The sequence below is a fragment of the Meleagris gallopavo genome, chromosome 5 (assembly GCF_905368555.1).
Source record: "Meleagris gallopavo chromosome 5, MGAL_WU_HG_1.1, whole genome shotgun sequence".
Lineage (NCBI taxonomy): Eukaryota > Metazoa > Chordata > Aves > Galliformes > Phasianidae > Meleagris > Meleagris gallopavo.
Genome location: NC_139408.1, coordinates 23,564,474 through 23,591,655, shown reverse-complemented (window position 1 = coordinate 23,591,655; position 27,182 = coordinate 23,564,474). Strand labels below are relative to the sequence as shown.

Genomic DNA, 27,182 nt, shown 5'->3' with positions numbered 1-27,182 from the left:
GACACCTTAGTGAATTCTCTGCACATCCACCTGACTGGCATACAGTTACATTGAAAAGCTTTGGGGATGATGGGAGCAAGGGAGAGTCTATGCATGGGGACTAGAAGTGTGTGGCTTGTTTAATCTAGCAAAACAAAGGCTGAGCAGAGATATGAATGCTCTGTATAAGTGCATCAGAGGAGTAAACACCAGGGAGGGAGAAGAACAATTTAAACTAAAAGACAACATTGGCACAAGAAGAGATGGGGATAAACGGCCCATGAATAAATCCAGGCTGCAAATTAGGTTTCTAAGCAGAAGACTGTAAGATTGTAGATATCCAAGCAAGCGTACTAGGGCAAATAACCAAACTATTTTTAAGACGGAGTTTGGTTAGTTATACAAGAATCATGTGCTTACCTGTGGCATCTCCATTACATTACTTGTCGGTGGAGAACTGGATATGATTATCCTGTGCTTCTATATTTGCACATGGAGGAGGATGGGGCTGGGAAAAAAGCAGTCTCCACGTTGGTATATACCCAGTGAGAAAGATCATACATACAGCCTGTATGTTTGGCATACCGCTTGTTTCTTCACAATTAAAAAAGACCCTAAGGAAGTAACCAGCCCCTCAAAATGATGAACTTAAAGTAAAACTTACGGCTGCTTCTCAGCTGCAGTAGCATACTAACTTATGGGAGCAGGCTGTTTTCTCAAAGCAAGAAGTTTGGAAATGCTCTGATGCAGGTGTTAACAGCTGTAACGTCAGGTCTGAAATTGGTATGTGTGCACACTGAGAATTTTGCAGCTAACCTTAACTGCTTCTGATGTTTCACCACCCAAAGCCAGTGACAGGCCCGTTCTCCAGCAACATACATCTTCACCGCATCAGTGACTCTGGAAATTGAGAAGTGATCTGTGTGTGGTCTACCTCTCTCTTGTTTGATAGACTGATTTTTTTGTACCTTACTGTAGCATTTAAACTGAAGTCTGTGTATCTCAAAGCAGCAAACGACTTTAAAAGTAGTTTGCAGCGAAGAAAACGCCATTGTTCACTAGGAGAAGCCATGGATTACATTGACCAGAATAAAATATGTGTGGTTTTGATACATTCTGTACATTTCAGTAGATAACAGAAGTATGGATTGAGGTGATGTTTATGCCAAGGAAAGATCTTTGTCTACACAAACAACATTCGTATACTTCAGATTTTATATTTCAGCTGCTGCAGACTGATAATGCCTTACATTTCTTCTCTAAAACTTCTTGCTAACAAGCCCTTATGTGAGTGCTGTGGGCTGGGAATGGGGACTGAGCTGTGAGTTTGCAGCCTTTTGCTGGCCAGATTTGCAAAACTGAAGGATTTTTGCTTTGATTAACGGGATAATTAGAGCTGTATTGTAAGCATAAGCTTCACCGAGCTTTGCAAGTGCTCATTTCTTGCTGTGACCTCAGAGCTTTGCTGCCATCCTTAATGCTGAGCAGAGCGGACCTGGTGCTATTTAAAGACCTCCTGCACTCCTAGGCAGTCTCTCTTGCTGCCCTGTGTCCAGCTCCCCTCTGGCAGCGGTGCGATTTCATCGCTCCTGGGTTTTTTTTCCAGGTTGCTGTCAGTCAGCGTAAGAAATTCACACTGAGGTCATTGACGCAGTGAAGCCTTGTGAGCTGTGAGGGCCAGGGTCAGGAAGTCGTGAGCCTCTGTGTCACCGGGGACCCAGCCAAGGACACTGGCTGCATTACAATGGGGCTGCGTGGCTGTGCTCCCCCTCCCCGGCCTGATGCCATCCCTTATCTTTTTCCCTTGTTCCCTGTGCTCCTCCTTTCACACTGGAAAGCAGTCCCACCTGGTGAGTCTAACTTGCAATAAAGTCTTCACGGTGAAGCTGCTGACTTCAGAGAAAAACTGAACTCCTCATCAATCATTTTGCCTATGCAGTGTCTCTCAGTAGGCAAATATTCTACTGGCAGCATCTGCCGTTGCTCTTGAATCTTTTTGCTAAGGGCCCGTTTGCTAGCTCCCACCTATACTCTAAACTGGAGAGAATTCATTCTCACATCAGGCACCTATGTGATTCTGAGCTTTCAAGACTGAGTGAATTACACCGTTCTTAAACAACAAACTGATGGCTGTGCCCCTTGAGCAAGGAAGATGTGGGGCAGGAGGTGATGCGGCAGGCTCTGGCATTATCTAGGAGATCTCCTGGTAAGCCAGTAAGCCAGACAGGTGACACAACAACAGCTTGTTCAGCCTGGAAAAGTAGTAAATAAACAATGGTCCTGCACTGTAATTAAATTAAACGTGGCACTGAGGTCCTTACCATACACAAACCTGAAAGCTGGCAGCTTATGTTGAGACATTAAAATGGTGGACACCTTGTGAAGTTTGTCAGGATATGTGACATTACTGCTGTTTTGACATCTTGGAGAGAACGGGCTGTCTTACGGTGCTTTCTGTGAAATCAGATTCAGCCTTTCTAGCCAAATTTTAGTATTTCCAGACCTAACCACTGCTTTTCCATCTCCTGCTCTTTATGAATGGAAAGTTTGATGTTCCAACATCTGTCATCTCAGTAAAAGTCACTTCCCAGACAATCTGCATTTCCAAGGGATCCCCCCAGGTGAATGTGGAAGAGGCAGGTGGGGGACAGAGGCGAGCGGCCCGCAGTGCTGCATGGGGCTGTACAGCACTCGGTCCCTACCCTGGCAGCTGCACCCAGCAGGGCTGTGTAGCTGGTGCGCATCAGCTCTGTTTCGGTGTGCTGGCTCCTGAGAAGCTCTGGTATGTATAATCCACCCGTCATCAGGGCTTGCCGTAAGAATAAATTTGCAAGCAGACTGTTCTTGGCTCTGGCTGTAACAGTCTCTGAAAAGAGACCTTCTTTCTTCCTTTCCTCCACCTCCCTTTCAGAGACATGACCAGTGTTTTCCACAAATGGAGAAGTTTACAGTTCCCCACACATGGCGGTTCCTGCCAGAAATTTTGCCTTAGTTGCCACAGCAACAACTTAACGCATTTTTAAAGCCCCTGCCGCTGGCTGTGCCTCTGCCCTGTTTGTTCTTCCCGTGCGTTTCCCCAGCACCACACAGGGCTGCACAGGCAGTGACTGAGAGCTCTAATAACCCCCGTAATGGATCCAATTATGGCCGTTAGTACTTCTGTTGTGAATACATGAATAAGTAAATTTGTGCGTGAGGATGAAAGAGTGTGTTTTTAAGGCTGTCTGAGCCGTCCTGGGGAAGGTGGGCAGCTATCACCAAGCCCCAGTGGAGAACAGCAGCCAGGTGCTCTCAGTGCTCAGCTCCCCTCCATACCAGGCAGGCTCCCTGCAAGCTGTTCCATGGTGGCCCATTTTCAGAAGAAAATGTCATCCTATTCTCATGGCTCTGGGGGTTGTGGCTGAGAATGGACTGAGCAGGACAGAAAAAGCATAGCAAATTTTTGCCGCAAATGTTCCACTCTTTGAGTGTTCTTCTCTCAGTGCAGGATGACCTTCGCACCTTCCTCACATCCAAGAAAATCTGTTGCTTCCTCTAACTGTTGCTGGACCTTCCTTCCCTATGTACTGTTAGCACAGAAACATCTGTCTTCACCCTGCTGCTGGTGGCTGCCCCTGGTGGCACGTCTTGTGGTCCCACATCATCCTGCAGTTGGTCAGATGGGAAAGGTGCCCTCTCCTCAATGATTTCCATCCTCGTCTGTCTCTTCCTAGCTGATGCTGGAGTGATAGGAAAGTAAACATCTTTTGGGCTGCATACGGTAGAGTTAGGTGAGGAAGACCTGAGTGTCAGCTCAGGAGAAGAGAGAAATGATCATGTCAGTGAGTTGTCACCTTCAGCTCATAGAGAGCAAATATCAACACTAAGTAGGACAGAGAGCTGTAGGGAGGATGCAAGGTGGACAATGTGCTCGTTGTACCCAAGGTCACGAAAGGCACAAAAATTCCTAAGGATGTGGATTGTCAACCAGGCATTCTAACACTTGCGGTAGCCCATGTCTCCTACCTGTGTCATTGTCTGTGCCAGAGCTGCACTGCCTGGGTATATTTTTCTGTTGCTCTCATACTGAGTGTCCAGACTGATTGCCAAAGACTGTGGTGGTAATTCCCCACTCTCAGATTTACATGCTTTATGGAGTAAGAGCTGCTGAACATCCAGAACATTATGTCCTGTAGGGTACCTGGTGGCCCTTGTGAGCCTATGAGAGCCAGGCTGGTGGTCTTTCATTAGCACTCAGAGGACAAGAGCGAGCTGTGAAATGGAAGCAGTGTTAGCTTTCTCTGAATTGCAACTACTGTTTTCTGATGAGTTGTTGGAGGGCCGCTTTACAAATCAAGATACGAGGGATAGGCTGGCACAGGCTAACAATGTGACTGTTATTGGCCATAGATGTCCTCTTAAAACCTGAGATTCATTTCTACACACTGGGCTCTAGTTCTATATAGCCTTTCCTTTTGAGGTTTTATTTTTCTGCCCCACAGGGATTTGCAGTATTGGCTTGCTCTTGTTAACTGCGGGGAATCTGAAATACTAGGTTAGGAATTAGAGCTTGGAAAAGGTCCTTGAAGGCAGTTTCCAGGGAGTGAGCTTGTTTTATATATAGATCCGCACACGCTATCCAGGCCCCAGGAAAAATATGAAGTACTCAGCAAAATAAGTTCTTCTTTGCCATCTCCCAAACATCAGGAGAAGCTGAGAAGGAGTTAAACCAGGCATGTCCAACCCTCAGCCCAGTGGGCTGCATGCGACCCCACAACGCCTTCAACTTCTAACGTTATTATGTGATTCTTAGTGATATTTTTCATGAGCCGATTGTGGAGGGGAGGACTCAGGGCAGTGCTGACACCACCTCTCACATCCACCAGTGGCATTGAAACCCATGTGTATTGCACATCACATACGCTTGTGCCACATGGTGAGTAAAATGCAGTGATTGCTGATAACAGTGTCTCAACCCACCTACACGGGTGTGGGCCTGGGAAGACACGCGGTTTTGTTACTAAGCAGACATGTTTGTTTTCTTATTTAATTATTAAACTTGGGCTTGCGTTCCTTTGTAAAATAATTTAACAAGCTAACGAGTTATCACATTCATTAGTTTCACAAAAACAAGGTCAAATATCCCACTGGTCTATAGTTTTTGTTGCCTTTCTTTTTTTATGTTTTAATAATATATATATGTGAAAAAAAGAAGTTTTGTTACCTATGTACTTTCACTATATTATATGTTCTATATGCGGCCCAAGACAACTCCTCTTCACTCAGCGTGGCCCAGGCAAGCCAAAAGGTTGGACACCCGTGAGTTAAAGGAAGGCTCATCTTCTTGAGGAAGAAGCAGTGATTCTTTCCCCCCTTACCTGGCCTCACCTAGCTGTATTGCCAGAGAGCCCATTTCTGTTATGAATCATTAATCTGAATTTCTAATAGCAGTAAAAGACTCTGAACTTGGTCGACAGAGAAGTTAACAACCAGTCTGCTAGAGTCCTAACGGTTGATCACTTAGCCTTGGTTATTAACTGCAGGCAAGGACCAGTTTCTGGGAGATAATTGGGGTCATAAACAATAGCTGTATAATGGAGCCGCTGCCCTAGGAAGGGGACTAAACATATTCAGCTGCAGAAAAACTTACTGCTATTGGCTGACATCCAGGTGCTGCCATCAGCCAGCCAGAGTTCAGACAGCCAAGTTGTTGCTGGAGGGGAAGAGAGGCCTTTAGTGCTCAGCAGACAGCGTTGGTCTGTGCTCGGGATGGCCCCTAGCTGGAGAGATGCTTGCATGCGGCCACAGGAGGCTTGATAAAAACTCATTAAGCAGGAATCTGGAAGGTGCAGGTTAGAGGCCACATGGCTCTTCATCCCTTTCAGAAACAGGGCTCAGCATTTAGGAACGGTGTGTTCTGCACCCTGGGCTGGGGTTGTGGTGTCAGCGGCGTTTTCCAAGTCAAAGGTATGTGGGGGTTGAATTAGTCCCATAAGGTTGTTCTGGCTGAGCAGTGAACAGGGCTGCACACATCCCACTGCAGGAGCCGTTGCTTGAGCAGATGTGTGCTTATGCTCAGCAGGTAGGAGATGTGTTTGCAGGGTCTGCTCAGCCACTTGGGCTCTGCTGTGGAGTTATTGGAGAATTAAGATTTCTCTGCCTGGAATTTCTTAACACGGAGTTGTTTTGTTGCTAAGAGTCCAGAAAAGCACCATTAAGAGCTAAAAGGACACTTAAATAGAAAGGTGTTCCGTTTTGGGGTTTTTTTTTTTAACTTTCTAAAGTAAAATCCAGTTTCTGATTCCTGAACCCATTAAAATTCCCTGCTGAGGACACAGTGTACATGGGGTCCTCCAAGCCATGACAAGATGTTTTCTTTCCGTGGTGGGCCTGTTGGGACTAGATGATAACTTGATGGGATTTCTGATGAGACATCAGCCTCTGATGAGATTCATGTCACTCCAGTTGTTCCCTGTAGGCATCTGATTGGAAACAAAGGGAGGAAAACAGAGGTGCAAATGAGTTTCTGTAATGATGACTCTAGCCAAGGTGGAGAGTGGCACGTTGGGGTCTGGAGTTTCTGAAGGCTGAATCTTGAGCTGAGAAAGAGCATAGCATGGGACTGCGTGTGGACCACAAACAGAGCTGGACACCTTGATGTGAGACCTGGGATGGTAGCTGACTGGATCCTTGCAGCTCTGTACCAGGGTACTTGGAAGCATCCGTGAAGAGTCACTCATTTTTAAAGGAATCGACTGTCCTGTTTTATTGCTTCCCTTGTGTGCTGAACTGCAGAAAAAGAAAAAAAAAAAATCAAGGGGGTATTTGTAGAGAAAGAATAATATTGTACTTCATTTCCCAATAGCAAAATCATAACTACATTGCCATGTGGGGTTGCATTATAGAATCAAGACAGTATAAATGCAGTTTTAACAAGGAGACCTGAAACACTGCTATAGGCGTGCAGCTGAATTTTTCCATTGAGCCCCTTGCTCTGAGAGAAACAAGCCTTTATCTCGGCTTTGATTCAAACCAGGCTGGCACTGAAGAAGGGCAGTGATCCCAGAGGGGTCTGAGGTCCTCCAGACTGTCAGCTTTCCCTGGCACAGCATTATCCAAGCCAGACATAGGAGAGGTTTTCCAGCAGTTGGTAAAATGAATGAGAGCAGAAGTATTAGCGGTATTTCACCTACTGGTCTGAAGTACTGATCTCAAAGGAAGGCCTAGATATTTCAGCATCTCTGAGAGCATCAAAGAAAAATGCCACCTTATCTGTAGCCCATGCCACAGCACCAGGTAGAGTCCGTCAGTACCCACTGGGAAGCTGAGCACACTGAGCCCTGCTGTGCCTTACTGAAATCTGCAATGAGAAGTGTGAGAGCATGAATATGGAAGAAGACAAAGGGAGCTGCCACGCTCATGGCCTCACATTCCTGAGCAGCAGCTCGTTGTCTGTGCAGCACAAAGGAGATGTGATGTCTCCTTGGACAGTGTTAGTGCTACCATTAATTTATGCATTTGGGGCTGAGATTTTCAGGTGACAGGCTCGCTAGGAGCACAGCAGTGGGAGGGCTGGTTGTCATACTTAAATGTGACAGAGGTGAGAGGACATGCAAGAGGTCTGGACATGGTGCTGGGGTGTAGTTTTTGCACTGGAATAGATTAAATCATCTGACATGCAACTTGATCCTGTACTTCCCTGTTCTGCCAGCTCATCCGCTTGCTCCCAGAGGCAGCATACCTGCCCACTCACCAATGCAGCACTCTCCCCCTGACAGCTGAGCTGGGAAATAAGTTTTTGAGGCTCTGCCATTCAACACCTACCAGCAGAATAACATGCCTGTTGCTGGCATGCTAAAGCATGAGCAGCCAAACACATCTGAGCCTCCCTGGTGGACTCCCAGCTCCACTGTTTTGGTAGCAAACATCTTTTAGCTTAACTGTCTTGTTATCCTTTGGATGGACAGAAGGACTCATGGATAGCTACTGTGGTGAACGAGTCATTTCTCTGAGTCAGAAATGTTCACTCAGACCTTAGGTCAGTTAAATTTGTGTCTGATTTTTGAGCCTCACTCCATTTTTACTTCAGTTCCTCCATGTGCCTTTAGGGTGGAAAGTAGGCACAAAATTAAAATAAATGGGCAATTTCTGGATTTTTCTGGTGCCAGCCATTCTGCTGGAAAACATCAATGTCCGTTGCTCAGTTGCTCCAGGAGCAGCAAGAGAAAATGCCTGAACCTGGGTCACCTCTGTCAGCACAGCAGGACTTGTTCCTAGATTTTCTGGGACGAATTCTTGGATGTCTCATCTGTGTTTGAGTGGCAATCATGTGCTTCCTTAATGTAGGCAGATTAAGCCTTTAATAATAAGGGGTACAGTACATAAAATTCAGATGGCAGCTGATGGATGAGCAGAGCAGATTTCTGATGTCCGATCTTTCAGCTTAGAGCACCTTTCTGCCAGTTAGATGTGACTGTCTTTCCCTTCCGTGATTCTTCCCAAACTGCTGCTGGGACCATACTCAAGCACCTTTTGATAAATGGTGAAGTAGGCACGTTGTCATAGGAAGGAATTCTAGCCTCACAGGGCAGGAGAGGCTTAACCCAGTCTGCCTTTGTGTAAAATCCACCAGGTAGCACTAGAGCATGGAAAAAAAGTCGTTTCTTACATAAGCTTGGATTATGTTATTTACTCTCCATTGTTTGTAAGGGCCTCATAGAACCATGAAAATGACCTTTATTTCTCTACAGGTTTTGTCCTTTTTCATTTAACAAATATTGATTTTTTTTTCCGCCTGCGTCTTCATCAGAGCTGAATTAACAAGGCTGTTTAACAAGAGCGTGTGATTCATTTGGGGTCTTTTTGTGCCAGGTGCTATCACAAGCAGCTGAAAGCAGCTCAGCAAAGAATGTGCAATCACTGTTAGAGAGCTGTCAGAGTAGGCGTAGAGCCCTGACAAGAGCTGAGCTAACATGGGTCAAAGAGCAAGCTTTAAAAGATGGTCTCTTCAGCCTAGGTACAAATACAAGGCAAGGTTGTTTTTAAGGAAAGTGCCATTTTGTGTGAAAGCTCCCCTCCCCAAGCCATTAAAGCTTGAAGACAATGAAAAATCATCATTGCCACTGAATGATTCTATTTTCACCCACAGATGCCCAAATGAGATTAAGAACCCCTTGTGCTAGGCCATATTCACAGCAAGAGGTGATCCTGTCTTTATGATCCAAAATCACAGTGTCATGGTGAGACTCCAGCAGGGCCACGAGAAGCAGGAGCCACTGGCACGGCTTTCTGTGCTTCCTGCCAAGCAAGCCTTTTGACTGAATCAAGAGCTTGTAGGTGGAGCAGAGAGTGGAAATGGAAGGTAGACAGGGACATGAAGTTCAAACAAAGTGAGTCTGATGGCCACTTCTGATGCTTTTAACACAATAGAGGGGGAAAGCAAAGGTCATCTGATAGCTGTCCCTTGATGTTCATGCTTCCCATAACGTGTCATTCTGGTTTCTTGTGCAGGACCTGGAGGTTTGTGCAGGGGAAGTAAGCAGCTGCCACAGTCAGTTGGGCAAATTGAGATCTCATGCCCTTTGGGATCGTCTCTCTGCACAGTCAGTGGCCTTGAGACATCCTGTAGGCTTTTTAGTAACCCGTATAAGCAGTAGCAAAAGCCTGACCTTCTCTGTGTATTCTATAATGAGAAAAACAGACACTGTGTTGGAAGTGGAAATGCTGTGTCCGGATTCATTTGTCCTGTATGGGTAATGTCCATGTGGCTTTGCTCCTGGGCTCTCCTGTGGGCTCACCTTCCTTACAACATGAGCCCTGTGGTCAGAGATTATATTTGTTTCAGATGAGACTAGGGTCTCGTTAGGGCAGAAGTTGAACAAGCTGAAGAAAATGGAGTGTCCTCATCCTTAAGCATTTCTGATTTATGCCAGAGGACAACAACCTTTTGAGGACTTTGTCCCAGTGTGCACTTTTTTTCTCTCTCAGATTGGAGGTTAAGCATGCCAGTGGGAGCAGGGAGATTGTCTCTAAGAAGCTCCCTGAGACCAATCAATTAGTGCTCATTATTTCCCCTTTGCGGCGAGAGGACACGTACCTTCCCTAATGCTCTGGGCTCTGCAGAGGTGGGACTGGCTGCTGCCTCCTGGTGTTAGGCGGCATCCCCAGCTGAAAGATGACTATGGTAGTTCCTTACAGACCGTTGCAACTGCACTTGCAAAATTAGAGAGCAAGCTTACATTCCTCCTCCAGTTAATGTCTGTTCCTACAAAGTGAAAGGGAAAGAGAGGACATGACATTCATCTGCAGTTTGAGCCATTGAGCAGGTGTGGGGTGGGGGCTGGGGAGCATCCTTGGGCTGACCCAAGGCTTAATGCTTCACCACTGGGTTACTAGCTGCTCTGAGGCCAAGCTCCCCAAGTTCCCTTTTCAGTGGTGGTCTCGATAATACCACCACATCTTTACAAGTAGTTTTGGTGATGTGATGTTTTCCAACAAAAGGAATTCCCAACAGCAATTTCCCAACCAAGGCAAAGCACAGTACAGCACCTCACACTTCCAGAGTGAGAGTGCTTTTCCCCAGGCTCCGCTGAGGACAACAAGCCAGTCTGTATCACTGTTCATTTACCCTCTTGAACCCTCTCTTGCAATGCTGCAAGGAAGATGTTTCAGCAGTTAATAATGCTCCTGGGGCATGTGCAAGGAACAATTAAAGCTCATTGTGCCAGTGACGAGCCCTGGGGTGAACCAGGCTTTGGAGACAGCTGCCCCCATTTTGCTGCATGCAGCAGGATCTCACAAGCTGTCCTGTAGCAGAGAGAGGCAGATAAGTCTTGCTGATTGCAGACTCTGGCAATTAGCATTTAAAACTCAAGGGGTAAACTCAATGTGGCATTTCTAGGCTTTTTGCTGGTGGCAATCACCTTGGTTTGCAGTGGTCAGCGCTTGGGCAAGCGGGGCTGGGGGGGTACAGCTGCAGAGCCCATGGAGCCATTTCAACCAGCTGCAGCATGGGATGTGTGGCAGGAAGGAAACACAAGTGTGCAAGGTTTCTGCAGCGCTCCCTTTAATTCTTTGCCTTTGACACAGCCAGATCTAGGTCTTTGATCCTGAAGTGCTGGAAAGGGCAGGAACAGCAACTCCTTCATCACAGGCATTGATGCTTGGTACAGCTGTCTCCTGCAAGGGTCAGCTCAATCTTCTCTAGAGCCATGGAAGAAGGCAGAGCTGGCCCTTCTCTGGAGAAGGGCCCTCCTTGGAGGTGTGCAGCGAGCTTTGATTGATGCCCAGCCCTCGGAGCAATCGCTGCCTACTTTAGTGGCTCGTGCAGGAAAAGAAGCGTCTTTCCCAAGCTGAGATTCTGAGCTATACAGTCGGCAGCTCCACAGCTGGCTGGTGTGCCTGGGAGGGGGCAAGCTTTTCCCTCACCATTGTGACTTGTCTGTAGGCTGGAAACCTCTCCAGAGATAAATTGGATGTTGTCGCTGGCATTTCTACTGAGAATGTCAACAGGAATGTGTCAGCGCCAGTCATGATGATACAAACACAGTTTCCCATTTAAAGCACTGCACCAACTGTACCTAATTAACCTTCATGACAGCCCAGCAATACAAGGAAATAGGGATCATTAACTTCAGCATCACTTTATAGAAGGGGAAGAGAAGCAGCAGTGCCAACCCCATGCGTTTCAAATTGAGGTAGGCTCAGAAAATCGCAAGGTTAAAAATAACAATAATCCATTTGGGATTCTCAGAGCTTTAGGAGTGCACTTGAACCAAACTCCAGCTTTTTCTCCAAGAAACATCAGGACTGGAAAGTTCTCTCCCATGCACACTTTGGTATGACTCAACAACTAAGGCTTTTAGAAAATCACGCATTCTCAATTGCAGTGATGCAGAGGCCTTAAATGAGAGAATGATTTACTCAGAGTTGCTTAAAATTCAGTGGCGAAGCTGAGACTGGGCTGTGTGAGTCACTGACCCTCTACCCCTTGCTTGTTCCTTCAGACCAGACATTTCTCCAGGTAGAGGAACCTGTCTCAGCGCACCAGCTGCCATCACAGGGTCACTTAATGGCTGCCAGAGGCGTCATTCAGGCAGGAGCTGGGATCTCACCCCGTCTCACCTCTGTGGAGGGACAGATTGGAGCCAGGCACTGTTTGCATTTCGGTCTTTGAGCCAGCCCAGCTCCTTTGCCTTGGGCTCAGTTGGGACAAAAGCGTGCTATGGACGGAGAGCTATGCATGCTGCTTCCTCACCTTACCTTCCTGTTTAGGAGAGGCTGCTTATATGAGCCAGTAAGGAAGAACAACTGGTACTAATCCTCCTTAGAGTTCTCACCTGGCTCAGACCCCATGAGGAAGCGCTGCTCCGTATGGTACGCAGCAGTGGGACCCCAGCTCTGCACTGACAGCGCGGGGACGGGGAGGCTGTGGGCAGGAGGAGCATGCTGTGTGGGACACCGACCTCAGCGTGGAGAGTCAGTGTTTGTACAGCAGTGTGCTTCACTCTTCTCTTTTCCTCCTCCTTTTTCTGTTCTGAGCTGACGTGGGGCGAGGCGAAGCTGAAGGGACCCTCAAAAAGGGCAGGTCAATGATGGAAGAGAAAAGGGCTTGACAGATGGTGAAGAGCTTTTATGAGCAGCATGGGCTGCAGCCGGCTCCAGGGAACAGAGTTGTTCCCGTACTCTGGCTGTGTGTCTGTCTCTCTGATTATTTTGTGTATTTCATCTCTGCTGCCTGTCTCGCCCTTAATCTGGGCTCCTCTGTGCCAACAAAATGCTTAGCTCACTCCATTGTCTGAGAGGCTAATTTGCACTGTAAATCCGATGCTTATCTTACATGACAGCTTACTATGGGGTTTATTGCAGTCCTGAAGACAAACTAACCAGAGCTGGCTGGAGAGCTCTTGACACATCCTCTGGAGTATAGTACAAATACGACTTGTTTCAGCACACTGCCACGATAGGATGTGTCCCCTTGCATTTTGGGGTCATAAGGGATTTCTCTTTTTCTTTTCAAATATATTCAAATTTGAGGATTTTTTTTTCTGTTATTATTAATGTTTTTGGTGGTACAGCATCTTCTCTGTGTTGGAGCCCTGGGGGTGCTCCTGGAACAGCCTCTCACCCTCTTAGGGCCAGGTCCTTCGTCCCTCCTCCCTGCTGTCTGTGGAGTGTAAGGACCGTGAGAGTGGCTGCAGAGCAGGTGCAGGCAGCGTTCAAGCACTGATGCTCCAAGATGCTGCAGCTTTGTTGACTCTGCCTAGCTTAATCAGAAAGAACCTTTGTCCTTGTCTCTCTTCATTAGTATTTCCTGACACTTTCTCCAATATGTTGTAGCTCTTTGCTGGCAGAGTAGCATCCCCCCTCAATCTCATCTGCAGTTGCCTCCTCCCCTCTGGTCCCCGGGCTGTCCACCTGCAGGCAAGCACACAGCACCTAAGTGGTGTTCACAGTGGTGTCGGTCAGTGAGCTGGGCAGTGGTCCCAGAAGTAGGTGGAGAAGGCTAAAATCTCAAAGAAGTTCCAGGTAGCCTTGGACATAAGTTTACCCAGGGAGAGCCAGGGAGATTATTGCTGCATTGATACAGCACTTGGTTCTGCAGCTGAGCACGCTGCTTAATGCCCAGAGCTTCTGCATTGCAGTCCTCTGAGGGACACACAGGATCCTGCTTCCATGGCCAGCAGGAACACGGGGAACAGTAGTTCCGCTCTGCCCATAATGGCACACCCATCCTTCCGGGTGCTGTCCTGCCCTTGGGCTGAAGACAAAAAACAAAAGATGCTTTACTGGCTAAGCTGTATGCAATGGCTGGGCAGCTGGCAGCTGAGCTGGAGATGGAGCCAAAAGGTCTCAGCAGCAATGAGGGAAAGAAAAAAAGGACTTAAAAACTGCTGAGGAAAAGCCAGGCAACGTATTGTATACTCGGTAGAAAAGTAGCTGCTTAGGGTTATATCAGAAAGTCTGTACTGGCCCCTCTCAAGCTCTGTTTTGCTGTCTAGATGATCAGACTAGTGTGTAATCTAACAAGTCACCAGAGCTGGCAAACCCAGGATGCTCGCAGGCATTGTCCTGAACCTACCGGAGGGATGGCTGCTCCACAGCCCAGCCAGAGCTCAGGGAAATCTATGGCTCTGAGCAAAGACCCCCAGAACTGAAGTGTTTTTAGAACACAAAAATAACTGGGAAAGGATTATCATAGCACCTAGTTCAGGCTTGTGCCTAATCTAAATCTCTTCCCTGACTAAAGAAAAGAAATTTCCTAGCTTAAACCTCTATGTTAAGAACCTAGAAGTTAGCCATCAGAGTCTGAAGGCATCTGGAATTGTTTCCTCAGAGCCCAGAGCATCTCCTTCCCACGGAGGGCCTGCTGCAGTCTGGAAGTGCCTGCTGGGACTGCTGCTGGTGGTGCGCAGCAGCTCCATCCACTTGGCAAGGTCAGGCTGTCCCCTCGGCTGTCTGCATCCAGCACCCCAGGGCAGGCGGTGCTTCCAAGGATAAAATCTATGCCCTGCTGTTTGCTGTCTGGTTGGCTAGTTTAATAAATAAATAAATAAATAAATAATAAAGGGGAAAAAGGAAAAAAAAGAAAAAGGCTTGTTTTCCAGCAGTACTTAGAGATCCTACAGTGTTTGTGTCATGTGGAAGGTGGGAAGACAGTCTCTGCTCCAACAAATTCACGGTATTGCTGGGCAGAAGTACACTGAATAGCAGATGTGGTAGGGATGCAGGGTGAAATAAGATGCTAACAGTAAAAGGAAGGCGTTTGCTCAGATTGAGCAAGTCTGACATCTCCATCAAGAAGGGCAGCAGCGCGCTGAGGCCCCACACCTCAGTGAGATACTTGCTGGTATTCCAGCCTTCACAGGGCCTTTGCTTGCTAGCAAAGGAAATACACTGCCTGGAACAATGCTGGCTCCAACCTGCATGGAAATGAGAAGGGGTGGAGGCATCAAGAGGGGGAACCAGGTAAAAAAATTTCTGTTGCCTGGAATATTATTAACAACCAAAGAAAGAGGCTGGCAGTGAGCAGGTAAACATGGGGCTTTCTTCTCAAGGAGCTTCAGAGAAAGGGGGTGGGGAGGATTTGAGTGCTTGGAAGAAGAAACCAGGTGTGGATGTAGCAGGGGGGGCTAGGAGACCTCCTACTGCACTAGTGCTGTGCAGCCTCTTCACCTCTCTTCTGAGCAGGCAGTGGGTGAGGAGGGATGCTGCTGCTCCAGGGCTGCTGCCTTCCCAGCTGGTGCTTGCTTTTTTTCCTGTCACAATTGCTTTGTTGTATTTCTGCAATTATTAGTAACTCATCTCCTGTACAGAACTGGCAGTGAATCAGAAGGCAGAGACTCCAAAATATCTCGTCCCACGAAAAGAGCAGCTCCTCCTTTGCTTGGCTCAGCGCTGTCAGCTGAGGCAGCGGGAAGGGCTGTGCGGAGGCTGCCAGGAGGGCTGCCAGGCCCGGATCCCCCCACAGCAGCACGGCTCAAGCCCCTTCTCAGGAGCTGGCGAGCTGTGAGCACTACGTCTGCAGGGCTGTGGGCAGGTGCGATGGCAGCTTGGGTGGGCACAGCGTGCTGGCGTTCCTCCAGCTGGCACAGGTAGACAGCATGACAGAGCGTATCAACTTAAGCTTAACAGTCTTAACACTATTAAATACAGCGCTGAGCTCTCTGGAGGGCTTGTACAACCTGAGGTGACGTCCATGTCACTGTATCTTTACTGCAGTTTGCTGTGTGTGTGAGCTCAATTACATCTCCAGCAGATAGGTGTGTGTTGCACCTCAGTCCCTCATCTGACATGTGTGCAGGGCTGCCTCCAAACAGCTGCTTCTGAGGGCCTGCGGCCACGCCAGCGTGAGCCACTGCTGTCAGCAGCCTGTCCCATGCTGGCTGTGATTTACTGCTGTTAGTCAACACACAAAGGATGGGATTGCATCTCCCGTTAGTGCGATTTGCATTGAGTTGCATGCAGGAACGGGGCCATGGTGGGAGCGCTGCCTGGGGAGAAGACCCTCAGCCTGGCCCCTCTGACTGTCCCTCTTTTTCTCCCACAGATGCCAGCAAGGACCATCCGCAGCAGCAGGCGGGGGTGATCTGGAGAGTGACGGGCGGCCTGTTCAGCATCACCCGGGGAGCGGTGGGGGCCACGCTGGGAGGAGTCGCCTGGGTGGGCAGCAAGAGTCTAGAGCTCACCAAGACGGCTGTGACCAGCGTCCCTGCTGCCGGCGTTGGACTGGTGAAGGGCAGCGTCTCGGCCGTGACCGGCGGCGTTGGAGCTGTGGGCAGCGCAGTCGCTGGCAAAGTCCCTTTCACCACAAAGAAGAAGGACAAGGCTGACTAATCCCCATCGCAGCCCCTTTCCGAAAGGTCTACCTGCCCATACTCTCCCCCCCACACAGCACCTCTTTGAGTTGGAACCAGCCGCTTCAGGGAGGGTCAAGCACACGAGCAGACTCTGGCTGCAGCCTGCTCAGCACCGCCTGCTTGGCTCAGGGCTCCCAGAGCCTCTGTCTATGCCTTTCACTCCCATCACCTCTTGGGAACCATCTCTGCTCCGAGGACTTCAAAGGCACAGTTGTCTCTGTCTTGTGGTTTCCTTCCTCCCTTCTGCCTCTTGTAAGCACAGAGGGGTGGGAGAGGCTCCATCTGCCTGGAGCCAGGGACAAGGGAATGGGGTGAGTTATGCCTTGGGGTGTGGGTTGTGTAGTTGAATTCAACTTCATCAGGGAAGGCAGCCTTTGAAACAGCACTTCCCTCAGCCCTGGGAGGTGTGCTTGGGGAGTCTGTCTGGGGGAGAACGGTGGAAGAAAATCCCACTGACACAAAGGAGAGATACTGTGAAGAGGGGGAAACCTCCCTCCTGCCCTGCATCTCTTAGATTTTCTTTCAGGGCCCACCCAAAAGCTGCTCCCAATCACATGCTCCCTAGCTGAATTGCACCCTTCAGAGAAGGAACCCTCAATCTCAACAGAGCAGCTCCAGTTATGATGCCACACAAGAGTATCGTATGTCCCAGACCATCAACTTCTACATGGATTTCCTTGGTGGGAAGCAGGAGGATGAAATCTGCTGTATATTCTCACTGGGGGAGAGAGCTGCCAGTGGTATCTGCCAGGCATCTGTGATGTTACAGCACAGGTAGTGGATGCCCCACTGGTGAGAGAGGAGAGGTCCCCTTACCGTAGAGACACAAACCAGCTCTTGGATTTGACCCTTGAAGTCCTTGCAGTATCCCCATCTGCTAAAGGGGCACCCTGGCTGTAGGCCACACTCACTCCACAGATGTCACTGGTAACCACAAGCAAGTGTGTTCCCAAATGCCACCCAAGTTCTGCTCCAGGGAGGGAAGGGAGGCTGAGAGCCTCGCTCTCCTGTGGCTCAGCACCCCGGGAGCAGTGCCTGGCTGGGAGTGGGATGCACTGCTTTGGGGAACGTGTCCCTGAGGGGCTCCAGCCCGGCTCCTCTGAACCACCGTATTGCACTAAAAGCCCACCCAAACTCTCAGTGCCGCAGAAACCCAGACACCTGCATCCATCTGGGAGCGATAGCCATCCTCAATCTGGCCCGTGATGCTCGGGGGTCAGTGACATCGTGCACTCACACACATGCACGTGCACATGCTCACACTCCACAGTCCCCTGCGATTCTCGGGATGAGGAAAGCCGCAGGTTCCAACATTAACTCTGCCTTCCCTGGCTTTGGCAGGTTAGTAGCCTAGGTTGTTAGCTGTTGGATGCGTAGGCAAGTGAAGCAGTGTTTGTGTTGTGTTTTATAGATATGCATATGTGTTAGCGTGTGTGTACGTAGCAACCCACAGGCATGTTTTCAGCCAGGTGAGCAAAACTGTGCCACTGCCGTGGAGGAGTTCACATCATCATCTTTGGCACTTCTGGCATGTAGGTTTGTATAGGGTCCTTGTCACAATAATCACAGTTCTGAGGAAGATGTCCTCTATGTGGCCCAACAGCTTAGTTTACTGAAACCAAAGGAATGTGAACAATCTCCTTTCTCCTGTCTGTGCCGTTTGTTTATTTTCTGCCCTATCTTTGGACATCGAAGCCGACTTCCTTCGTTTTCATTTCCTGTGCAGGCTCATTGCATTTCCTGGCTGCCTAGGCCTCAAACATCAGGGAATATTTAAGTACAAGTCGTCCCCTCCCCATCCTGCCTGAATGTTCTTGGGCTTGTGAAGCCGTTTTGATTCTGACCTTTATTCAGTCCACATTTTGGGCCTGCCATAAGTCACTGTGTCCCTGTGCTCATCATGCACATGGTTCTCCCTGTGCCCCTGGCTGGGCAGCAGACCTGCCATTTGCGGTGGGAAGAGCTTCCTGATCTCCACTCTGTTTTACTTTGGATAGCATGAGAGTGGTTTAACCTACATCTTTGTTTCTAAAGAGGAAACGGCGTTCAGTATGAGTGCGCATTTCCTCTTCTTGTGTGCTTTGTTCTTGAGAAGGCCAAGTTAACCCAGATGTGTTGGTTCTGTCTCTGACGGCAGCAGCTTCACAGAAAGATCAGGTCTTGTGCGCCTGCACTTTGCTGGGATGCTTGTGGCAGTGAGCAAGGCCAGAAGAAACCTTTTCTGTTCTTCCTTTGTAGCGAATGCCCTGCTAAGCAGGAGGGCAGTTTGCACTGCATGGATCTCTGCTCACCGCTCTCCCTCAGCGTGTCTCATTTCTCATTCCATATCACAGACTGCTTCTGAATCCATCTCTAGCCCCAAAGCTAAAAGCTGCTTGTGCATAACTAGCTGTGCTGTCACCAGCCCTCTTGGAAAGACAGTTTCTTACCCACTGGGACTCTTCCTCACTACCTCTCCAAGGCTTTAGGCAGGTGAAGATGCTGTGAAAAAGCTTCACATAACTACCCACCTCTGGACAGATGATGGGGAGCTCATCGTGCTCTGGTGACCAGTATCCCACACAAGCCGATTCTTCTGGCAGAAGCATTAGGTCCTTCTCATGCTATTGTCTGCAGGCATGGAAAATTTGATAAAGGTACATTGAGAAAGGCTGTAGGGGACCTAAGGGTTTCCCATCTTTGCTCTTCTGTTCTTTGGTGACTCCCTGCAGTAAATGGAGTGAAGCTCCCCATTTGTCCCCGTTTGAGGGATGGTCTGGACAGGGGAGGAGAGATGTGAGGGGAAATCCCAGCTCAAACTGCTGTCCTTTGAGCCCAGCTAATGGAGAGCTCATGCACCATAAATAGCAAAAAAAGGGAAAACTAGCAGCTAGGGACAGAAGATTAAATCTACTCAAAAACCAGGGCCTCCTGCTGCTTAATGAGTGTTCAGGAATACATAAACACGCTGGGCTCAGAGGAAGGCCTGTGGAGGTATGGCTGCTGGTGTGCTAGGCCTGCTCACTTGATCCGAGTGACCCTGTCCTGAGCTGCTCTTCTGGGCAGTCTTTGTTCCAGAGCAGAAGGAAACAGCGTTGGTATCCATCACTGTAAGCACAAAGGTGCCTCCTGACAGCATCAGTGGCACGATGGTGAGGTCAGATTGAGATGGGAAAGCTGCTGGACGCTGCTTTTCTCCTCCCTTCTTACAGAGACTTCAGCCAGCCCAGAGCCTACTCAGGCCACTTCTCACACAGCCTCTTTGAAGAAGAGGCTAAGAACTACGTTTTGCTTCGACCTTGTACAAGGGGGACAGTGTGAAGATGGATAGGGGGGTGAAGGGAACTCATTCAAGGAAGATTTGAGTTCTGGTGTTAGGAGAGGAAGACGGGGGGGAGCAAGAAAGGGAGGAGCACAAAGGGAATTTGATTCTTAGGACAGGCTCTGAATCAGAGGATGAATGTAAGAGAGTTTGCCCTAGGGAAGAGTATGGAAGAATATGAGTTTTGGGGTGTGGTGTTTTTCTGCTCCTGGCTGGGGCTCTGCTTCCACAACAGTGACGATAATGAGGTTGTTTCCATTTGGCTGGATCAGTGTGCCCAATAGAGGGTCCAGGCTCCAGGTCAGCCCCTCTTCACTCCCAGATCTCCCCCAAGTATTTGCCAGGATCCCCCCACTGCAGGGCTGGGCCGCAATTCTACACACAGCTCAGTGCCCTACCACAGCTGGGCATTCCCCTGCCTCAGGGGCTTACCCTGGCTTGGAGGAGAACCCATGGGCACTTCCTTTCCTCCCTTTTCCCTTGCTCATCCTGTTAGCGTTTTTTTCCCTTCCTTCGCTTCTCATCTTGCCCTCGGTGCAGAGCTCTCCAAAGCTCCCCAAGAGACCTCCATTACACATCCACACTCACATTAGCTGGGAGGGCAGAGAGGGTGACTGCTCCTGTGGCTGCCCTGGCTGGGAGAGGAGTGCATGTCTTCCACCCCTTTCTGTCTGCTTGTGTTCATGTCTGGAAAATCTTAACCCACTTCTTTCCCTCTGGGTTCTCTTGTTGGCTCTTGTTCCTGTGGGTGGGTCATTCCCGTGTCCCCACTGCAAAGTCATCCTCGTGAAAATAACAGCACGAGCATAAATGTGGAGGTGGATGGAGAGAGCTACAGAGCTGCCAGGATGGACGTCGGGCCCATCTCTGCTCCTCCAGGAGCCAAGGAGCCCTTTGCTAACCTGGCACCGTCGCTGCAGCTGCACGGTCCCATGCATGGCACCAGGCTCCAGAGGACACTTTTGTTCTTTATCATTTCATTGTCTGTAATTGGTTTCCTACTGAATCTGTTTGCTCGGTTTGTTTTGCAGTGTGTTTCTGGGAATATTCTGCATCTCTGTATTTTAATTACAGTAAAATTTGAGGATAAAAATCTTTGTTGCACTGTTTCTTGTTTCCAGTGAGGGAAAACAAGCAGAGGAAGTGCAGTTGAGTGAAGATATTAGAGATTCCTTGGGAAATCACATATCTCCCCTAAGGGCTCAAAATGAGGCACCAAGCAGGGCTGAGGCTCAGTCCCTGCTTAAACTGGGACACGACTTTCAACTGTGATTCAAAAGCCATTTTGCTACAAGCAGGTTTCCTGATTGGAATGGCAAGAGTAGTTCTGAGAAGACTTTTAAACTCCATTTCTTCATTTGGTTTAAAGACCAGTGCAGAGAGGTATTTGGTGCCAGGGAAAAGCTAGCTGCCCTGAAAATGGAATCTCAGCAAAGATGGAAGAATTTGCCTCTACAGATGCTATTTCTTGATGCATGGCCACTTCTCCTGGCCAAGGAGAGAAACCTCCTTCTCTCTGCAGCAATCTGTTTTGACAGCCCAGTGGAGTTTTGCTTCCCACTGTACAGCTGAGAGGAGCTGGAGCAGCCAGACCCATGTGTTTGCTCACTAGCAGGCAGCGTGGGTGCTCTATGGGCATAGCCAGTCACCCTAGCCACTTCTCCCACTGCACAGGTACTTCCCATAGCAGAGCTGCCCCACGCTCCTGGGAACACACAGCCCTTGAGCAGGGATGATGGCAGCACAATGGAGGAGCCGCCACCAAGCTCTAGGAGTGCTGAGGGAGGAGGAAGTTGGCAGCCCTGCAGCCTGTGTCCCTTTTACTGGGATAAGGCTGGGAGCCAACAGCTCAGCATTTGTTAAGTGCTGACAAAAGGATTAATTTAGTAGCTAATAATAGGGCAATCAAGCCATTTATTTGGTTGATGCTTCACTGGCGGTGGAAAATGAAGGAGAAAGTGCCTGGGGTGGTGAAGCTCTCCCAGAGCTGCCCCCAGACCAGCCAGGGGCAGTGGATGGAGCAAGCATTCACTGCAGAGCATGCTGTGCCCCTTCTGCTCACAGAGTTAGAGTGGGTTATGTCACCATGCAGACAGCATAGGTGGTTGATGAGGGACATCAGATTGACCACCACTGCTCACCATTTCTCCTCCCCTGCCCAGCTCAAGCAGGTTTGCCAAATTAAGCCAATTTGCTACATGCCCCTAACAAGCTGACCTTGTGTTGCAGCTGCACCTGCTCCTCCAGAGATCTTTAAAGGGGGGAGAAGAGAAAGGAGTTTCCCTCCTCATTCCCCTGGGGGGTCTGGTTCTGCAGCCAGTCATTGGACTATGCCTGCAGGGTTGGGTTGTTGGGTGGATGGTGTCCCTGCTGGAAGTTGGTCAGCAGGCAAGGTTTGAACAGACAAGCATCTTGTATCAGGCTCTGAATGCTCTGCAGCCTTGCAACATCACTGCATCCCTGTCCCACTGCCCTGTTCAGCTCCCAGGATATGGGGTGCCTGGAGTGTGAGGTTCCTGCCTCTGCTACCAGCTACGAAAGGTGATCTCTGTATTTTCAGGAGAATCTTTTTGGTTGCTTGTTCTTCTTCTGCTGTTAAATGACCTGAACCTGGAGAACTTCTCTCTGTCCTCCAGGGTAGGACACGATAATACTCATGCCAACAGCATTGGATGTGGCATGGGGCACATAAGACCAACAGGAACACTGGGGGACAGGTTGAAGGGGCTGTGCTGGGGATGTGGGTCTCTGCTGCCAACCACACCAGCAAGCTATCGTGCCTGGAAGTAACCACAGGTTCTCACTTCTGGCTTCACTACTTGCATTGCTACAAGGTTCGGATGCTAACGTGCACTTGCCAAAGGAGGAGGCTTGCAGCTCTCTGCCATCCTTGTGGGGATGTGCTGGCCTCCAACCCGGCCTGACATCGCTGCACTGGGAGCCAGGTGGATCTGCAGACATCAGCCACTGCCTGTGGGCGCATCCACCCACTGTATTTACTGAGGTCTTTCAGTCGAAGTTCACCTCCAGGTCAGTTTTATTGCACTTTTATTTACAGAAAACACAGAAATAAAGCATTTGTGTTGGGCTTCTACCAAACCACCCAATCACTTTCTTCCCTTTTCTTTTTTTTTTTCCCCTGTTGTGGGATTTTGGCACAAAGAAGTATCACAGGTGCTACCAAACCACCATGTAGGAGCAGCTGACCGCCTGCTCAGTCTCATAACAGAACTCCAACAGACATATTGAACTGAGATCTGAGACAAGGAGGTTGCTCCGCGTTCAGCTTCCAGTCTGACCTGCTCATTGTGGGACAAGGGGGTTATTCTGGAGGGGACGATGCCATTCATAAATTATATTTATATTTACCTCTTACATTGTAAAAGTAAACAGTGCAAAAGTACAGTACCCCAGGTACCCTTCTGTTTGGAAAGCTTGAAGGTTGCTTTATACATTTTGTGTGTTTTGTAAACATTGTTACCCATCCACAGTTCTAGCTCTTGCTTGGAGAAACCCGATTCCTCGTGCGCCCAAAATGTGTTGAGAGGCAAGAATCACTTCCTCTGAACTCCATTGAGATTCCCGCTCAAGATTTAGTGCAAATTTTGGAGAGAAGAAGACGAGAAAGAGGGTCGGGGGGGAACCAAACAAAAGAAAACAAAATAAGGCAACAGTTCAAAACGGTCTGTATCAAAATCGGGGCCCGGCCTTAGGAAAAGGGCAGGAAGTCTCTTTCCTCTACCAGGCTGATGGAGAGGTTCTTCAGCTCCTCCTCGGAGCGGGCGGCCCGGTAGCCGAGCTGTGCCAGCACCTGCTGGCAGGCGCGCTGGGTGAACGCCACGATCTCGTAGGACAGACGGAAGCGCCACTTCTCCGCCGTCGCCGCCGAGTTGCGCACCGTCCCATACTTGTGCTTGGATGAGGAGCGGTCCCCTCGCGTGTTGTTCTGTATCCAGCGCTCGACGTTGCCGTCCATGGGGATGCCCAGGAAATCGTAGATCTCCTCGGTCTTTTTCATGGGGTTCCGGGCCAGGTCTTCGTACCGCACCAGCATGTACTTGCCCTTGAGCCACGGCGGCCGGTTGAGGCCGGTGGAAACGGAGTTCCAGAAGTCCTCGCACACTGTGGTGAGCTGGGTGACGTCCAGGTTGTAGGGCTTCCTGCCGGTGCCATCCCAGATCCTCCAGAGCCGGTAGGTGTCCCGGAAGGTCTCGCTGCGGGACGCCAGGATGCCCCGCGGGTCCCTCACCAGCTGGATCACCTTCAGGTTCAGCCGCGGGTCCTCCACCAGCGCCCTCAGGTCACTTACCTCGGGCACCCGCACGGTTTTGATGGCCACGTGCCCGTGCTCCCTGCAGGACTCGGTGGCCAGCGTCAGGTTGAGGGTGCCGCACTTCTTCACACAGTCCCCTTCTTCCAGGTGGAGATCGACGGCGCCCAGGGCCTCGCAGACTGGCGGCGAGCACAAGGCCTTGCTGGCTCCCCTGCGGAAGAGGCGGTCGGTGGTGTGATTGATGGGCTGGGGCTTGATGTAGTTCTCCAGGAAGTAGAGGTCGCAGTCATACAGGCTGCGCAGCAGGTCACGGCTGGCCCCCAGCATCACCCGCCGGTCTGTCGTGCTCTTGCTCTGTGTCAGCTTCGGGATCAGTGTGTACTGCACGTGGTAGAGGGGCTCGAATAAATAGAAGACGTCGAAATGCTGGTTAAAGAGCTGTCCCACGAACGAGGAGCCGCTGCGGGTGGTGGCGAGGATGAGGACATGCGTCTTCCTGGTGGAGAGGTTGTAGGCAAAAGTGGGGCTCTCATCACACAGCCGCTCGGCCGCGTCAGCATCCTGGCTCAGGCTGCAGTTCACGGTGATGGGGCAGCTGTGGAAGGATTTGGCGGTGAAGGTGCGGATTGCTGTGTACTGGATCGCAATGGATGCCAAGGCTAGTAGGAGGACAGCCTTCCAGGAACATTGCATGGCTGGTCACCTTCATGGGGCTTCTTCACAGGTTGTTTTGGTGTCTGCAACCCAACAGAGAAGGCACGGGGTGAGCAAGGACAAGAGAGAAGGACCGGAGCGTTCCTACCACCAGCAAACGCCCTCCCACAGTGCACGCGCATTGGGTCTAACCACATGGATCCCAGCCACGCACTGCAGAGCCTGCTTCAGAGGAGAGGACAACAGCAAGAGGCTGGCACAACTCCAGAGATGATTCCAGCCAGGACTTTCAGGGACATGGAATGTTCTTCAGAAAAAGTGTAGGCTTGGAGGCTCCACGAGGTTCTCCTAACCCTTTTGGAGCCGGCAAGCCAACACTTTTTCCAAGGCTTCTTTATTTATTTTTCCAGGTCTGCCTCTTCGAGAGAGGTCCGGGATGTGCCATCTTCTGAGTGGAAGCTGCCAAGCGGGACCTCTTTCCTGCTCTCTAGTGCTGACCAGCCACACTGCACCCTTCTCACAGAGCCCCAACTCCCGTACTGCGGGAGGACGGTTCGCACACGGTCGCCCGCCCTCCCAATCTCTGCTCCTATTCCTCGACGGGAGATGCGGGATTTCGGGACGGCGCGGTGCCGGGCGCGCCCCGATCCCGCAGCCGGCACCCTCTACCCCCCGATCCCATCATCGCTTGTTTCCATAGAAACCGCGCAGTGACTCAGGACTTTGGGACCAGCTGAAAACCGCAACCCAGAGCGATAGCCGCCCAGGGGGGCGAGGAGGGCGGGGAGCGGGGCGAGGTCGCCCGTGCGGCCCGGACGCGCTCCCAGCGGCGCGGAGGGGGACGCGGGACGAGAAGCTCTCCCGGCACCCGCGCTGCCGCAACACCCGGCGGGCAGCGCTGCGGCGGGCTCCGCAGGGAGCGGGTCCTCGTCGCGTTCCGGGCACGGGAACCGCGGGGTTCACGGCACGGCCGCTACGACGAGCGGCACTCCGGACGCGGCGCTCCTTCCCCGGGCAGCCCCTCGAACGCTGCTGCGGCCGCTGCGGCCGCGCTAACTCGGTCCGGACGCGAAGAGCCGCAGCGCTGCAGAACAACTAACTCTCGGCCGGGCACTCGCCGCCGGTCTCGGTGTCCTCCGACTTCTCCCCGCGACGGGACACGTTGCGGACGGGCTGCGGGGCGATATCCCACGCGATCCGGTCGGCTTAGTCGCGCCCGCGACTCTGCACACCTCCGCAGCCCACCCGCCTGGGGCAGAGGCACGAGCAGCGCGGCTCAGCGCCCGGCGGTGGGAGCGCGGCAGAGGGACCCCTGCGGGCGGCCGCGAGCGCTCCCTCCGAGGCTCGCTCCGCTCTCCACGTGCACCGCCGCTCCCACGGCAGCACCTCCCGAAGGACAGGGCTCGGGGCACCGCGCTCGGGTCCGCTCGCTCCTCCCACGACCCCCGTCTTCATCCCGGCCGCGTTTCCGAGGGACCGAGAGATCGTTCGCAGTACGCGCACCCCGCAGGTCGCTGCCTCCCTCGGAGCAGCACTGAAACCGCGGGGCTTGTCGCCGGGGGCTCTTTTCTTTCCCTCTCCTCCTGGCATTCAGCATTCGCCTTCCCAGTTAATTAATAGCTCCCGAGCCGGTCCCGGAGTTTCCTTATCGCAGCATCCACCTGCGCCTGTTTATCTCTCATCTGCTCAACTGCATCGCTCCTCCCGAGGATGCGGCCGCCCGGATCAGCCCACTCCGATGGCGCTCCCGCTGAACGCCCCGCTGCCGGCGAGCATCATCATCCCTGCGGAGCCCGGGGTCTCCTCTCCCCGAGCAGCGACCCTCGGTCCACGCAGCCTCCCCTTCCCGCAGCGCCGGAACCCGCGCAGCTCCGACCCCCCGAGCTCCGCCGCACCCCTTTCCCTCCGCCCGGCCGCGGGACGGCGGCGATCCCGCCGCCCTCTCCCGGCACGGCGAAGTTGGCGGCCGGCGAAGGGCCCCGGGCAGAGCCGCGCCGCGGGGCCGTTCCCGCCGCCCTTACCTGGCGCGGCGCCGCGGCCAGCTCCCCCCGCATCCCCGGCGGCCCCGCGCCGCGGCTGCCGGGCCGCGCACGCCGAGCCCCGCTGGCGGAGCTCCGCCGAGCCGAGCCGCGCCGCGCCGCGGGGGCCCAGCGCCGCGCACCGCCCTGCCCGCGCCCACTGCCGGCCGGGGCCGCCCCTCCACGCCCCTCGGTCGCGCTCGGTGGCGGGGAGAGGCGAGGGGAGAGGCGAGGGGAGGGCCGGGAGGGGGCTGCGCTCCTTCTCCCCTCCCTCCTCCCCTGCTTGCTTGCTGGCTCCCTCCCTTCCTCCTCCGGGCGGCCCGGCAGCGCAGCCCCGGTCTGTGCTGAGCTGCGAAGTCCCCCCTCAAGTTTTCCCCTTTTTTCTTTTTAATATTTTTACAGTTATTTTTTTTTCCCCAGGGGATGTGCCCCGGAGCTCTGCAGGCGCAGTCCAGCGGAGGGCCCTGGAGGCAGTCGATGGATGCGGGCGCGAGCTGCCCTTCCGTTTGCCAGCATGTGCTCGTTTTGCGGCGCACTCTGCTCCTCAGAAATGTATATACGTATACGTATCCTCCCGGGGGGTCGTGGTTCTGCACCAGGAGCCCACCACAGCCCGGGGA

The 27,182-nt window shown here is 51.4% G+C and overlaps 2 protein-coding genes across 3 annotated transcripts in view; one reads left to right on the top strand and one right to left on the bottom strand.

The window, feature by feature from the left end:
• LOC109367742 (transmembrane protein 263-like) overlaps nt 1-20,710 on the top strand; it is a 218,932-nt gene extending 198,222 nt beyond the window's left edge. For both annotated transcript variants that reach the window (XM_085224765.1, XM_085224764.1), the window contains one exon: nt 16,007-20,710. In XM_085224765.1, the coding sequence (XP_085080891.1) occupies nt 16,007-16,293 (287 nt within the window). In that variant the 3' untranslated portion in view covers nt 16,294-20,710. The remainder of the gene's footprint in view (nt 1-16,006) is intronic.
• A 1,926-nt stretch (nt 20,711-22,636) lies between these two features.
• Nucleotides 22,637-26,757, bottom strand: CHST1 (carbohydrate sulfotransferase 1). Its single transcript, XM_085224763.1, has 2 exons — nt 26,566-26,757; nt 22,637-24,627 (listed from the first exon to the last, which is right to left on the bottom strand). Exon 2 carries the CDS (start codon nt 24,581-24,583, stop codon nt 23,327-23,329), a length of 1,257 nt encoding a protein of 418 aa, XP_085080889.1. The 5' UTR covers nt 24,584-24,627; nt 26,566-26,757; the 3' UTR covers nt 22,637-23,326.
• Nucleotides 26,758-27,182: the final 425 nt, after the last annotated feature.